General features: G+C 43.1%; 1 protein-coding gene across 6 annotated transcripts in view; it reads right to left on the reverse strand.

The window, feature by feature from the left end:
* Window positions 1–15,614, reverse strand: part of phf21ab (PHD finger protein 21Ab) — a 64,557-nt gene that overhangs the window by 37,270 nt on the left and 11,673 nt on the right. For all 6 annotated transcript variants that reach the window (XM_023984885.2, XM_023984886.2, XM_023984888.2 and 3 more), the window contains exons 3-6: window positions 10,896–10,947; window positions 9,137–9,235; window positions 6,845–6,877; window positions 6,319–6,384 (exon numbers count right to left, since the gene is read on the reverse strand). In XM_023984885.2, the coding sequence (XP_023840653.1) occupies window positions 6,319–6,384; window positions 6,845–6,877; window positions 9,137–9,235; window positions 10,896–10,937 (240 nt within the window). In that variant the 5' untranslated portion in view covers window positions 10,938–10,947. The remainder of the gene's footprint in view (window positions 1–6,318; window positions 6,385–6,844; window positions 6,878–9,136; window positions 9,236–10,895; window positions 10,948–15,614) is intronic.

A 15,614-nucleotide genomic window follows, 5' to 3' on the forward strand; every position in this document is an offset into this window, starting at 1 on the left:
CACCTCTACTCAGACAACACCATTCTGTATACATCTGGCCCTTCTTTGGATCATGTGTTAACAAACCTCCAAACGAGCTTCAATGCCATACAACACTCCTTCCGTGGCCTCCAACTGCTCTTAAACGCTAGTAAAACCAAATGCATGCTTTCAACCATTCGCTGCCCGCACCCGCCCGCCCGACTAGCATCACTACRCTGGACGGTTCTGACCTAGAATATGTGGACAACTAAAAATACCCAGGTGTCTGGCTAGACTGTAAACTCTCCTTCCAGACTCATATTAAACATCTCCAATCCAAAATCAAATCGAGAATCGGCTTTCTATTTTGCAACAAAGCCTCCTTCACTCATGCCGCCAAACTTACCTTAGGGCGATGTCATCTACAAAATAGCTTCTAATACTCTACTCAGCAAACTGGATGCAGTCTATCACAGTGCCATCCGTTTTGTTACCAAAGCCCCTTATACCACCCACCACTGCGACCTGTATGCTCTAGTCGGCTGGCCCTCACTACATATTCGTTGCCAGACCCACTGGCTCCATGTCATCTATAAGTCTATGCTAGGTAAAGCTCCGCCTTATCTCAGCTCACTGGTCATGATAACAACACCCACCCGTAGCACACGCTCCAGCAGGTATATCTCACTGGTCATCCCCAAAGCCAACACCTCCTTTGGCCGCCTTTCCTTCCAGTTCTCTGCTGCCAGTGACTCGAACGAATTGCAAAAATCTCTGAAGCTGGAGACTTCTATTTCCCTCACTAACTTTAAACATCACCTATCTGAGCAGCTAAGCGATCGCTGCAGCTGTACATAGTCCATCTGTAAATAACCCATCCAATCTACCTACCTCATCCCCATATTGTTTTTATTTACTTCTCTGCTCTTTTGCACACCAGTATCTCTACTTGCACATCATCATCTGCTCATTTATCACTCCAGTGTTAATCTGCTAAATTGTAATTACTTCGCTACTAAGGCCTATTTATTGCCTTGCCTCCTCACGCCATTTGTACACACTGTATATAGTGACTTTCTTTTTTTCTATTGTGTTATTGACTGTACACTTGTTTATTCCATGTGTAACTCTGTGTTGTTGTTTGTGTTTCACTGCTTTGCTTTATCTGGGCCAGGTAGCAGTTGTAAATGAGAACTTGTTCTCAACTAGCTTACCTGGTTAAATAAAGGTGAAATAAAATAAAATAAAAAAATATGAAAGCCGGTGGTTCAATATTCCCATTTAAGAAGTTTTAGGTTGTAGTTATTATAGGAATTATGACGCGTCGACTATTTCTCTCTACACCATGGGTGTCAAACTCTGGCCCGCGGGCCAAATTTGGCCCGCGGGGTAATTATATTTGGCCCGCGAGACAATAATAAATTACTACTAGAGCTGGCCCGCCGGTATTATACAGCGCATTCACCGCTAATACTACGAATCCCATAYTYCTCTGCTGTTGTTTTCGCGCGCCAATCAGGACAGGACCCAGAAACGCCCTCTCCTCTGTGACAGTAGTCATAGCAACATAGACGCTACAACTGTCAGCGCGCTATCCCTTCCCAAAAATGGCGAAAAGAAAGGCAGAAAACAGGAGCTTTCTGGACAAGTGGGAGGCAGAATATCTTTCTCTGTGACATCTCGAGCCATCTCGATGCGCTGAACCTACAGCTTCAGGGGCGGGGGCGCATCATCACAGACATGTACGCTGCAGTGAGGGCCTTTAAAACTAAACTGTGCCTGTGGGAGAATCAGATGCTGCAAGGAAACCATTGCCATTTTCCCTGCTGCCAAACCATAAAAGCGCAGATCTCTACCGCCGTGTTCCCATGCGCACAGTTTGCTGAAAAACTCAGTGTTCTCGCTGCTGAGTTTAGCCGGCGATTTGCCGACTTCGATGTCCAGAAATGTAGGTTTGAACTGCTTAGTAATCCCTTCGCAGTTGATGTGGAAAATGCACCAACCAACATCCAAATGGAGCTGATTGAACTCCAGTGCAACAACACGCTGAAGTCAAAGTATGATGCTGTGGGCGCCGCACAGTTTCCACGGTTCATCCCTGACACAATGCCTCAGCTCCGCACCCAAGCTGCTCAAATGCTCTCCATGTTCGGCAGCACTTATCTATGCGAGCAACTTTTCTCCTCGATGAAGATGACCAAAACAACTCACAGGAGACGTCTGACTGATGAACACCTTCGCTCGATACTGAGGATTTCTTCAGCTCAGAGCCTGAGCCCAGACATTGATGAACTAGCATCCAAGAAGAGATGCCGGGTATCTGGCTTGGGCACATCAGATTAGATCAGTGTGCAATAATTAACGTTTTCTTTGTGCACTTTTTCTTGCTACAAGGCATGGGCTTGAATGGTTGATTGATTTATTATCATTTTATTTGTAAAATTATTAGCCAGTGGAAAAAMATTATTTTGGTATTTAAATCAGAAGGCTGCAAATAGAAAAGAGGCATACGATTTTTATTTAAATTMTATTTATTTAATAAATGAATGCCATTGATGTGTTTTTTCACGTTTCGATTTTGCATGTCTCCACTATTAAATTATATATTGTATGGTAATAAGCGATGCTTGTTCCATATTCAATGTTAAAGCAAAACTTGTTTGGGTCCATATTAAAAGGTTCATTTGTTCAATGTTGGCCCGCGACTTTGTTCAGGTTTTACATTTTGGCCCACTGGGTATTTGAGTTTGACACCCCTGCTCTACACCATTTGCATTTCATATACCTTTGGCTATTGGATGTTCTAATAGGCACTATAGTATTGCCAGCCTAATCTCAGGAGTTGATAGGCTTGAAGTCATAAACAACAGTGGTTCAAGCTTTGCTAAGAGCTGCTGGCAAACGCAGTAAAGTTTGAATGAATGCTTATGAGCATGCTGCTGCCTACCACCACTCAGTCAAACTGCTCTATCAAATCATAGACTTAATTATAATAAACACAGAAATACGAGCCTTAGGTCATTAATATGGTCAAATCCGGAAACTATCATTTCGAAAACAAAACGTTTATTCTTTCAGTGAAATACGGAACCGCTCCATATTTTATCGAACGGGTCAAAAGTTTGGACACACCTGCTCATTCCAGGGTTTTTCTTTATTTTGACTTTTTTCTACATTGTAGAATAATAGTGAATACATCAAAAATGTGAAATAACACATATGGAATCATGTAGTAACCAAAAAAAGTATTGAACAAATTCTTCAAAGTAGCCACCCTTTGCCTTGATGACAGCTTTGCACACTCTTGGCATTCTCTCAACCAGCTTCATGAGGTAGTCACCTGGAATTGATTTAAACCTCTCTGGGATATGTGGGACGCTAGCGTCCCAAATGGCCAACATCCAGTGAAAATGCAGAGCGCCAAATACAAATTAAACTTTCATGAAATCACACATTCAATATACCAAATTAAAGCTACACTTGTTGTGAATCCAGCCAACATGTCAGATTTCAAAAATGCTTTACGGCGAAATCAAACGATGCTATTATCTGAGGATAGCACCCAAGCAAACAAACACAGATCATCATATTTCAACCCTCCAGGCGCGACACAAAACGCAGAAATAAAGATATAATTCATGCCTTACCTTTGACGAGCTTCTTCTGTTGGCACTCCAATATGTCCCATAAACATCACAAATGGTCCTTTTGTTCGATTAATTCCGTCGATATATATCCAAAATTTCCATTTATTTGGCGCGTTTGATCCAGAAAAACACCGGTTCCAACTCACGCAACATGACTACAAAGGTTACCTGTAAGCTTTGTCCAAACATTTCAAACTACTTTTGTAATACAACTTTAGGTATTTTTTTACGTAAATAATCGATAAAATTGAAGACGGGATGATCTGTGTTTTCCGGAGGAAAACAAAGTGTAGCTAGCTTTCAGGTCACGCGCCTCTAACAAAGAGTATACTTCCCTCGAGCCTCATTCTGAACATGGCTACTTCTTAATTTCTCAAAGGAAAAACAACCAATTTCTAAAGACTGTTGACTGTTATGAACATTTTGAAAATCTTGGCTCTCTCCAATTCTCTCCTTCTCTCTTTCTTTCTCTCTCTCGGAGGACCTGAGCCCTAGGACCATACGTCAGGACTACTGGGCATGATGACTCCTTGCTGTCCCCAGTCCACCTGGCCTTGCTGCTATTCCAGTTTCAACTGTTCTGCCTGCGGTTATGGAACCCCTACCTGTCCCAGACCTGCTGTTTTCAACTCTTAATGATCGGCTATGAAAAGCCAACTGACATTTATTCCTGATTATTATTTGACCATGCTTGTCATTTATGAACATTTTGAACATCTTGTGTTATAATCTCCACCCGGCACAGCCAGAAGAGGACTGGCCACCCCTCATAGCCTGGTTCCTCTCTAGGTTTCTTCCTAGGTTTTGGCCTTTCTAGGGAGTTTTTCCTAGCCACCGTGCTTCTACACCTGCATTGCTTGCTGTTTGGGGTTTTAGGCTGGGTTTCTGTACAGCACTTTGAGATATCAGCTGATGTACGAAGGGCTATATAAAATAAACTTGATTTGATTTGTTGACATCCAGTGGAAGCGATAGGAACTGCAAGAAGGTCCCTTTGAAATCGGGATTCCCAATGAAAACCCATTGAAAAGAGAGTGACCTCAAAAAAAAAATCTGAATGGTTTGTCCTCGGGGTTTCGCCTGCCAAATAAGTTCTGTTATAGTCACAGACATGATTCAAACAGTTTTAGAAACTTCAGAATGTTTTCTATCCAGATCTACTAATAATATGCATATCTTAGCTTCTGGGCATGAGTAGCAGGCAGCTTAATTTGGACACGCTTTTCATCCAAAATTCCAAATGCTGTCCCCTATCCTAGAGAAGTTTTAACAGGTGTGCCTTTGTACATTTGTGGAATTAATTTCCTTCTTGGTGAGTTTGAGCCAATCAGTTGTGTTGTGACAAGGTAGGGGTGGTATACAGAAGACAGACCTATTTGGTCAAAGACCACGTCCATATTATGGCAAGAACAGCTCAAATAAGCAAAAAGAAACGACAGTTCATCATTACTTGAAGACATGAAGGTCAGTCAATCCGGAACATTTCAAGAACTTTGAAAGTTTCTTCAAGTGCAGTTGTAAAAACCATCAAGCGCTATGATGAAACTGGTTCTCATGAGGACCGCCACAGGAAAGGAAGACCCAGAGTTACCTCTGCTGCAGAGGATAAGTTCATTAGTTACCAGCCTCAGAAATTGCAGCCCAAACAAATGCTTCACAGAGGTCAAGTAACAGACACATCTCAACATCAACTGTTTAGAGGAGAAAGCATGAATCAGGCCTTCATTGTCAAATTGCTGCAAAAAAAACACTACTAAATGATGCCAATAAGAAGGGACTTGCTTGGGCCAAGAAACACGAGCAATGGACATTAGACCGGTGGAAATCTTTGTGAGACACAGAGTAGGTGAACGGATGATCTCCGCATGTGTAGTTCCCACGTGAAGCATGGAGGAGGTGGTATGATGGTGCTTTGCTGGTGACATTGTCAGTGATTTATTTAGAATTCAAGGCACACTTAACCAGCATGGCTACCACAGCATTCTGCAGCAATACGCTGTCACATCTGGTTTATGCTTAGTGGGACTATCATTTGATTTTTAACAGGACAATGACCCAACACACCTCTAGGCTCTGTAAGGGCTATTTGACCAAGAAGGAGAATGATGGAGTGCTGCATCAGACGACCTGGCCTCCGCCATCACCCGACCTCAACCCAATTGAGATGGTTTGGGATGAGTTGGACCGCAGAGTGAAGGAAAAGCAGCCAACAAGTGCTCAGAATATGTGGGAACTCCTTCAAGACTGTTGGAAAAGCATTCCAGGTGAAGCTGGTTGAGAGAATGCCAAGAGTGAGCAAAGCTGTCATCAAGGCAAAGGGTGTCTACTTTGAAGAATCTCAAATATAAAATATATTTTGATTTGTTTAACACTTTTTTGGTTACTACATGGTTCCATATGCGTTATTTCATAGTTTTGATGTGTTCACAATTATTTTACGATGTAGAAAATAGTAAAAATGAAGAAAAGCCCTGGCATGAGTAGATGTGTCCAAACTTTTGACTGGTACTTTATATATAAAACACAGGAAATCTAATTTTTGACAGCATTGGGCCTTTAAAATAAACAAATGAGTAAAAGGACCAACTAGTTAAGCGTTTGAATCTTCATTTTTAAATCTCCTGTTTATCAAACGCATGGTGTGCGTCTGCGCTCATACAGGGCAACCTGGGATATCCTTGTGTTGTGTCAGCAGGGTGTCCTGAAATACCTGCTTCTCGCTAAGCGCTGTGATCTTAGCCTGAAGTTCGTGGAGCTGCTTCTTCAGATCAGCATTCTGCAAAGGAAGGCAAAGCTCTTTTTAGGGCACTTTCATTCCAAACTCAAGCAATTCACATCCAGGTTAACATGAAAAGGCAGTTTGGTTCATTTAAACCTGACCAACAATTTCCAACTGAATTTTAACACTTTTGTCGCATTCGCCACACTAATGCTTCACATGCACAAACATCTCCAAATAAATTGTATCTTATCAGTAAGAAATGTATGGGGCATCAGGTAGCCTAGCGGTTAAGAGCGTTGGGCCAGTAACCGAAAGGTCGCTGGATCAAATCCCCGACCCGACTAGGTTAAAAATCTGTCCATGTCCCCTTGAGCAAGGCACAGCCTTAATTGCCCCTGTATGTCGCTCTGAATAAGAGCGTCTGCTAAATGACTGAAACAAAATATGCAATTTGTTGGCAACATTTCCATGTCTACTAATAGCAAAAACAATTATTAATGATAAATGTCTTTACCTGTGGGTCCTGTTTCATTTGGGCGACCAGTTTCTGTAGAAGGATACAAAATGTCAGTAGAATAACAAATGCATTCAGAGACATTCCACAAGACTATACTACAGCCTGTGGACAGTGACACCTACAGGCACTGCATTGAACCCAGTGCACATTCATCATGAAGTGCTTTGAGAGACTAGTCAAAGACCACATCACCTCCTCCCTTCCCGACACACTCAACCCTCTCCAATTCACCTACAGCCCCGACAGATCCACAATCGCCATTGCACTGCACACTGCCCTCACCCACCTGGACAAAAGGAATTCATATGTGAGGATGCTGTTCATTGACTACAGCTCAGCCTTCAACACGATATTGCCCTCTAAGCTCAACACAAAGCTCAAAGGCCCTGGGAATGACTCCTCCATATGGACTTCATGACGGGCCATCCCCAGGTGGTGAAGGTAGGCAACATTACCTCCTCCATACTGATCTTCAACCTGGGGTCCCCACAAGGGTGCGTCCTCAGTCCCCTCCTATACTCCCTGTATACTCAGACTGTGTGGCCTCACACAGTTCTAACTCCATCATCAAGTTCGCTAATGACACGACAGTAGTAGGTCTGATTACCAGACGGCCTACAGAGAGGAGGTAGGTACTCTGACTCCGTGGTGCCAGGTAAACAACCTCTACCTCAACATCACTAAAACAAAGTAGCGGCTCGTGGACTTCAGGAGGAACCAGGCTGGACACGCCCCCATCTTCATCAACAGGGCCGCACTGGAGACGGTCAAAAACGTCCAAGTTTCTCTCCAAAGAGCTGAAATGGTCAAACCACACGGACACCGTGGTGAAGGCACGGCAGTAACGCTTCAACCTCAGGAGGCTAAAGAAATTCGGCCTGTCCCGAGGGCACTCAGCGTTCTACAGGAGCACCATCGAGAGAATACTGTTACGGTAACTGCACACATCCGCCTATGGACCTTCTTACACACCAACAACCCCCCCCCCCCACAGACATTACCCTGTCCCCATCCCCCTGTGGACATGTATCATTGTTACAGTTGTAAATGTGTATATTATTACTTTTATTATTGTTTCATTCATTTCTCTTTTGACCTGCACTGTTGGTTAGAGCTCAGAGTTTAAGAACTTCACTGTACCCTGCAATTACATCTGTGACCGTGAGCATCTGACTAATACATTCATCTAATCCTGTCCCATACCTAATTGTGACAGTGGCCATCATTCAGTTTGAACAGGCATAACACTGAATAGCATATAGTATAAATATGATTATTATAATTTGAATATCAGATTAGGAGATTACTTTATAAATAGTGAAATGTGACTTCTTACATAGGAATTACTTACCCATACACTTTACACCCATACATTTTACATCCAATTTTATAAAAGAAACTGCAGAGATATTAAAATGTCCTACTCATCCTGCAGAGAACAATTAACACAAACAAAAACTAAATACAAGAAAAACAGCGTGGATAAGGGTTGTAATAAAAAAATACATATAAAACTAACCCCACATGCCAAGGTCACCCCAGACCTTCATAAACTGGGTGCTAAACTCTGGTTCCTATCGCTATGAGGTGATTGGGGACATTACTAAGCAGGGGACCTTACTTAGCTGGCCTATCAAAGCGCTGATGCCAGGTCTACTCTACGTGGCTGACCACTCCTCTGGGAGATGCCTGTTCAATGTGCTGAGTGTGGTTATGGGACTTTAGGGACTGAGCTCACTATAAGATGCTGGCCTGACCTGCTAGTTACTCAACAGCAAGGAGGCTGAAGACCTGGCCTGCGTCCCAAATGGCACACTATCCCCTATCTATGGGCCCTGGTTAAAAGCAGTGAATAGGGTGTCATTTGGGACGCATGCCTTATCATAGCACATACAGAGGAGAGAACCTCCATTACACTCATGCTTACTCACTAACGAACATGGAATACAAATGGATGCCTGATGTTGAAACACAGGGGCAAATCCTAACTTCCCACTTGAGTCAAATTTGAACCTAGTCATGCATTGATATCAAATGGGAGACAAAGTGAAAATTCAGCTTAGGTGGACGTTTGGAATCGCCCCATAATGCAATAGTCTTCAGTGGATCTTCTCAATAGCACTCTTCATAATAGTGGTGACCACATAATAGTGGTGACCCTCAACATTTGAGTTAGCCCAGATGATTAAAAGTATTTTAATCATTTGCAGGCCTAACAAAGAGCCTGAACACAGAGCAGATGAACAACAAATCAATTTTAAAAACCACCTAGGGATGTTTTCCTCCTACCTGATGGACTTGAATTTCCACTTTCAGGGCCTCCTGTAATGTTTGTAGTTCCATCATTGAGCCAGTCAGTGTGCCAATCAGTCCGGGGAAACGTTCAGCCTGTGTACAGAGACAGAGGGGGAATGGCGAACACATTAAAATAAATCCCCTTTATTTCTCACAAATACTACATTTTGTTATATGGTGTATTTCTGTAAGAGTCGAATCAGTGGTTTCAAGCTTGCAGTAATAGCAACCAGAAATAATTAAACATTTCCAAACAGGGTCCAACGGTAACATATGTTCTCTCACTGGCCCTGTCACGGCCAGTTGTCCAAAAATCTACTGGCCCGGACATGGTGTAGTTTTTAAAAGGCATTGGGCCTAGTAAGTCTTTTTTTTAAACCTCCCGCTTTGGGCTGGATGTGTCAATGTGTACTTTATACATGTATAATCTATGAGAATAATTACTGTCCAACCTCAATTAGCCACGAAATCCCTAGTTTGCTTCCAATAAACAGTCACCTTCAATTTCCGCCATGTGGGCCAGGCCCCTAGCGATTAGAGTTCCTGCCATTTGAATGACAGCTAGCAAGATGCACACACAGCGGAGCGAGAGAGCGTAATGACGTAATGCACATATCTGCACATACCGAATGTGACGTAGTACGCAATTTTCTGGGACCCCTTTTTGCTTGTGAGCGCTACTTTCACCACTACTGGCTAAAAAGTATACAAAAAAGGTACCAGAGAGAATCTCTAATAGGCTACATTTGGTTACTATGACGTGTATAAAAAAAACTAATATAATTTCCAAATTCAAGTCATTACTATATTCTTTAGAATAGTATGCCATTTTTAGATGTTCTTTTACATCTCAGAAAAGGACACAACCCCTTTAAGACAAATGTGTTGAAAAGAGATATCAACCTGGCTAGAGTAAGCTAGCCAAGACAAATGTGTCTTTTTGTAGTTTTCTCTTTGCAGACTAATCAACAGTAGCCAACATATTGCAAGCATGTTCACTATTGAAGCTTAACTTTTGGAAATCGCTTTCCCTAGCTAAAATAAATCAGCTCAGCGAGTAGATTGATGGGCACTTCTTTTTGCTCTGGACAGCTCACGTGTGCTGTGTGAAGGCATCAACTTATATACGGCTCGAGAAGTTGCGACTCGCAGGAGTGTGGTGGTGCTTGAATGAATGGCCAATCATATTGCTCAAATATAAATGGCATGAATTTTCAGCGTGTAGTTTTCAATGGTAGACTATGACAGAGCAGGTAAATGTTGAACTGGAAAGCAAAAATGCACTGAGAAGTTGACTGGGCCAGTGACTGATGAGATCCACTGGCCCAACATGTTTTTACTGACCACGGGCCAGCGTTAATGTCGGACCCTGTTTCCAATGCGGTCACACAATCCATGATGGCAACCATTTTGTTGGCAATATGTGGAGAGTTCAAACAATTACACTGTCCCCATCGGACTCTGAACATAACTCATTAGGTGGTAATAACGACTTGGTTTTATACTTAACCATGTACATCATAGAGAATCATGTCCATTGAGTACAGTGCATTACATAAGTCCAGAAGGGAACACATCTTGGTAACAAAGCAAGGTTATGAGTCAAACGGCCTCAAACAACAGCTATTCACTTTTTGTTTGAGTCTTTTAGGATATTCATCACCATAGCCTTGGACGTACAAAAAACAGAATGATGTAACCTTGTGAATGTTAAAAATGGTGAGGGAATGAGCTAATAAACTCCATATCTTACCTTCACACCGTCTCCAGGTTGAATACCATCCAATTGAAGCATTAAAGAGCCGCTGTATGCAAACGACAAAGTTACAGAATTTTTACAATTCACGTTTCAGTAACAAAACAAATGGGTTGTCTATTAGGGTACACGGTTTCCAACAGAAAACAAGCCTATGTTTTTGGATAAGTACAAGAAATTCTTCCCCCGTTGTTGTCCTTTTTCAAAAAGGGTAGCCTATGATATAACGTTATTATTATAACCAGGGGTTGCATTAGCTTTCAAAAACGTATTTTAAACCATTTAACCTGCATTTATATTGAAAGTCAAGTGGAGGTTTTTTAAACTTTTTTTTAAACTTTTTTTTTTGCAAAAACGATAAATAGAAAGAATGTAGCCAGCTACATATCCTAATGTTTTGCTTGAAGTTAATCTATCATTTTAACCTGCTACCTGAGAAAAACTACAGTCGTAGCCAAAAGTTGAGAATGACACAAATATTAATTTTCACAAAGTTCGCTGCTTCAGAGTCTTTAAATATTTTTGTCAGATGTTACTATGGAATACTGAAGTATAATTATAAACATTTCATAAGTGTCAAAGGCTTTTATTGACAATTACATGAAGTTGATGCAAAGAGTCAATATTTGACCCTTCTTTTTCAAGACCTCTGCAATCTGCCCAGGCATGCTATCAATTAACTTCTGGGCCACATCCTGATTGATGGCAGCCCATTCTTGCATAATCAATGCTTGGAGTTTGTCAGAATTTGTGGGGTTTTGTTTGTCCACCCGCCTCGAGGATTGACCACAAGTTCTCAATGGGATTAAGGTCTGGAGAGTTTCCTGGCCATGGACCCAAAATAACTATGTTTTGTTCCCCGAGCCACTTAGTTATCACTTTTGCTTCATGGCAAGGTGCTCCATCATGCTGGAAAAGGCATTGTTCGTCACCAAACTGTTCCTGGATAGTTGGGGGAAGTTGCTCTCGGAGGATGTGCTGGTACCATTCTTTATTCATGGTTGTGTTCTTAGGCAAAATTGTGAGTGAGCCCACTCCCTTGGCTGAGAAGCAACCCCACACATGAATGGTCTCAGGATGCTTTACTGTTGGCATGATACAGAACTGAAGGTAGCGCTCACCTTGTCTTCTCCGGACAAGCTTTTTTCCGGATGCCCCAAACAATCAGAAAGGGGATTCATAAGAGAAAATAACTTTACCCCAGTCCTCAGCAGTCCAATCCCTGTACCTTTTGCAGAATATCAGTCTGTCCCTGATGTATTTCTTGGAGAGAAGTGGCTTCTTTGCTGCCCTTCTTGACACCAGGCCATCCTCCAAAAGTCTTCGCCTCACTGTGCGTGCAGATGCACTCACACCTGCCTGCTGCCATTCCTGAGCAGGCTCTGTACTGGTGGTGCCCCGATCCCACAGCTGAATCAACTTTAGGAGAGGGTCCTGGCGCTTGCTGGACTTTCTTGGGCGCCCTGAAGCCTTCTTTACAACAATTGAACCGCTCTCCTTGAAGTTCTTGATGATCCGATAAATGGTTGATTTAGGTGCAATCTTACTGGCAGCAATAACCTTGCCTGTGAAGCCCTTTTTGTGCAAAGCAATGATGACGGCACGTGTTTCCTTGCAGGTAACCATGGTTGACAGAGGAAGCACAATGATTCCAAGCACCACCCTCCTTTTGAAGCTTCCAGTCTGTTATTCTAACTCAATCAGCATGACAGAGTGATCTCCAGCCTTGTCCTCGTCAACACTCACACCTGTATTAACGAGAGAATCCCTGACATGTCAGCTGGTCCTTTTGTGGCAGGGCTGAAATGCAGTGAAAATGTTTTTGGGGGATTCAGTTCATTTGCATGGCAAAGAGGGACTTTGCAATTCATCTGATCACTCTTCATAACATTCTGGAGTATATGCAAATTGCCATCATACAAACTGAGGCAGCAGACTTTGTGAAAATTAATATTTGTGTCATTCTCAAACCTTTTGGCCACGACTGTACACCAGAGGAAAGTACCGGAGAAAAGTAGCCTACACATCAGCCAGAGTGCTGTCTGACATTTCATCTGAGAGGAGAAGTGCAACTGAAGCGCAAAAATAGTCATTTTACATTAATGATAAGGAGCGAACCCTGACTGAAGCCGAGCAGAATTTACAATAAGAAACATTATAGATATGTGTTTACAAAACACAGCAAGATATTATTTCTGCGTTTATCTTTCCTTTTCTGCATGATAAACGTAGAATCCTGAGTTAACGTGACCTCTGCTATAACTACTGTTCCCTGAAGGAGGGAAGCGAGGTACAACACAACTATGGGGAGTTACACTCTCGAGACTTCGATTGAAGAATTAGAATCATGCCTGACTAGGCCAAGGAAATCCACACACGTCGCTGAAAGCCCTGCCTTTCACAGTTGATAACCCTGAGGCTCGGATTCATTCTTTCAGTACCGCTCTTCACCGAGCCCAAAATTGGGCGGGGCCAAACAGGTGTTGTACCTTGTTTCCCTTCTTCAGGGAAAGGCTCTGGAGCAACGAACCGCCCTTGCTGTCTCTGCCTGGCCGGTTCCCCTCTCTCCACTGGGATTCTCTGCCTCTAACCCTATTACAGGGGCTGAGTCACTGGCTTACTGGTGCTCTTTCATGCCGTCCCTAGGAGGGGTGCGTCACTTGAGTGGGTTGAGTTACTGACGTGATCTTCCTGTCTGGGTTGGCGCCCCACCTTGGTTTGTGCTGTGGTGGAGATCTTTGTGGGCTATACTCGGCCTTGTCTCAGGATTGTAAGTTGGTGGTTGAAGATATCCCTCTAGTGGTGTGGGGGCTGTGCTTTGGCAAAGTGGGTGGGGTTATATCCTTCCTGTTTGGCCCTGTCCGGGGGTTTCTTCTGATGGGGRCACAGTGTCTCCTGACCCCTCCTGTCTCAGCCTCCAGTATTTATGCTGCAGTAGTTTATGTGTCYYGGGGCTAGGGTCAGTTGGTTATACCTGGAGTACTTCTCCTATCTTATCCAGTGTCCTGTGTGAATTTAAGTATGCTCTCTCAAATTCTCTCGTTCTCTCTTTCTTTCTCTCTCTCGGAGAACCTGAGCCCTAGGACCATACGTCACGGCAACCGGGCCATGAATGCTTCCTTGCTGTCCCCAGTCCGCCTGGCCTTGCTGCAATTCCAGTTCAGCTGTTCTGCCTGCGGTTATGGAACCCCTACTGTCCCAGACCTGCTGTTTTCAACTCTTAATGATCGGCTATGAAAAGCCAACTGATATTTAATCCTGATTATTATTTGACCATGCTTGTCATTTTTGAACATTTTGAAAATCTTGGCTCTCTCTAATTCTCTCCTTCTCTCTTTCTTTCTCTCTCTCGGAGGACCTGAGCCCTAGGACCATACGTCAGGACTACCGGGCATGATGACTCCTTGCTGTCCCAGTCCGCCTGGCCTTGCTGCTATTCCAGTTTCAGCTGTTCTGCCTGCGGTTATGGAACCGCCACCTGTCCCAGACCTGCTATTTTCAACTCTTAATGATCGGCTATGAAAGACAACTGAAAATTATTCATGATTATTATTTGCCCATGCTTGTCACTTATGAATATTTTGAACATCTTGGCATAGTTCTGTCATAATCTCCACCCGGCACAGCCAGAAGAGGACTGGCCACCCTCATAGCCTGATTCCTCTCTAGGTTTCTTCCTAGGTTTTGGCCTTTCTAGGGAGTTTTTCCTAGCCACCGTGCTTCATACATCTGCACTTGCTTGCTTGCTGTTTGGGGTTTTAGGCTGGGTTTCTGTACAGCACTTCGAGATATTAGCTGATGTACGAAGGGCTATATAAAATAAACTTGATTTGATTTGATTCAGGGAACAGTAGTTAGGCATAACGTTAACGTTCCCTTTCACTCGGTACTCTTTGTACGACACAGCTATGGGGAAATGGAATCCCGCCTCAAGCCGGCCACAACAAATACCAAATGAAATGGCCCATGGCAGACTATCCAGACAAGATCCAGGTATTTCGCACACTGCGTGATGCCTAATGACCCTCTCCTGTCCCAGCTGTAAGCACACTGTAGGCTACACCGGGAGCAGTGACATACAAGCTATAAAACCTCACAAAAAAGTGTGATGATTCCAAACACGGCGCAGCCCAAATATCCCCTACAGTCAACCCTTTAAATAGCACCCAAGATGCCGCCAGACCCCATGGTGCAGAGGGCGCGTTTCTGTAGCCATAGGCGGTGCGTGAGTTTCAAGTTTGGGGAGGCACATTTTCATCATAAAAATGCACCTTTATAATAAAGGCATTCCATGCATCATCGCATTTGCAAACTTATGTAAGACAGCCTACCATTCCTAACGTGATGAATAGATTGGATAGACATAATTTAGGCAAATAATACAACTCAATCACTGTTCGCAAAAGAAAAACTGCGTAGTGGCGTAATGCAGGCCTAGGCTATATCAGATACGTTTCTTGGCATTTTATAAAAACATTTCATGCAATTCTACTACACTTTATAGGACTGACAGAAATCCCATTTAGATCACGGTAATTCATATTAACCGAACATGCAAGTTGAGGGTGCAATGTGCACCAGGCGGTAGGCTACACGCAAATGTTTGTTCCATAATGCAATTAGCAGGAAAACACAAGACAAAAGCACCTTGTACATGCTACATGGTTTCACGAGACAGAGATGAAAATATCTATTAGAAACAGGGGAGATCTAATA

Source organism: Salvelinus sp. IW2-2015, linkage group LG4q.1:29 (genome assembly GCF_002910315.2).
Source record: "Salvelinus sp. IW2-2015 linkage group LG4q.1:29, ASM291031v2, whole genome shotgun sequence".
NCBI lineage: Eukaryota > Metazoa > Chordata > Actinopteri > Salmoniformes > Salmonidae > Salvelinus > Salvelinus sp. IW2-2015.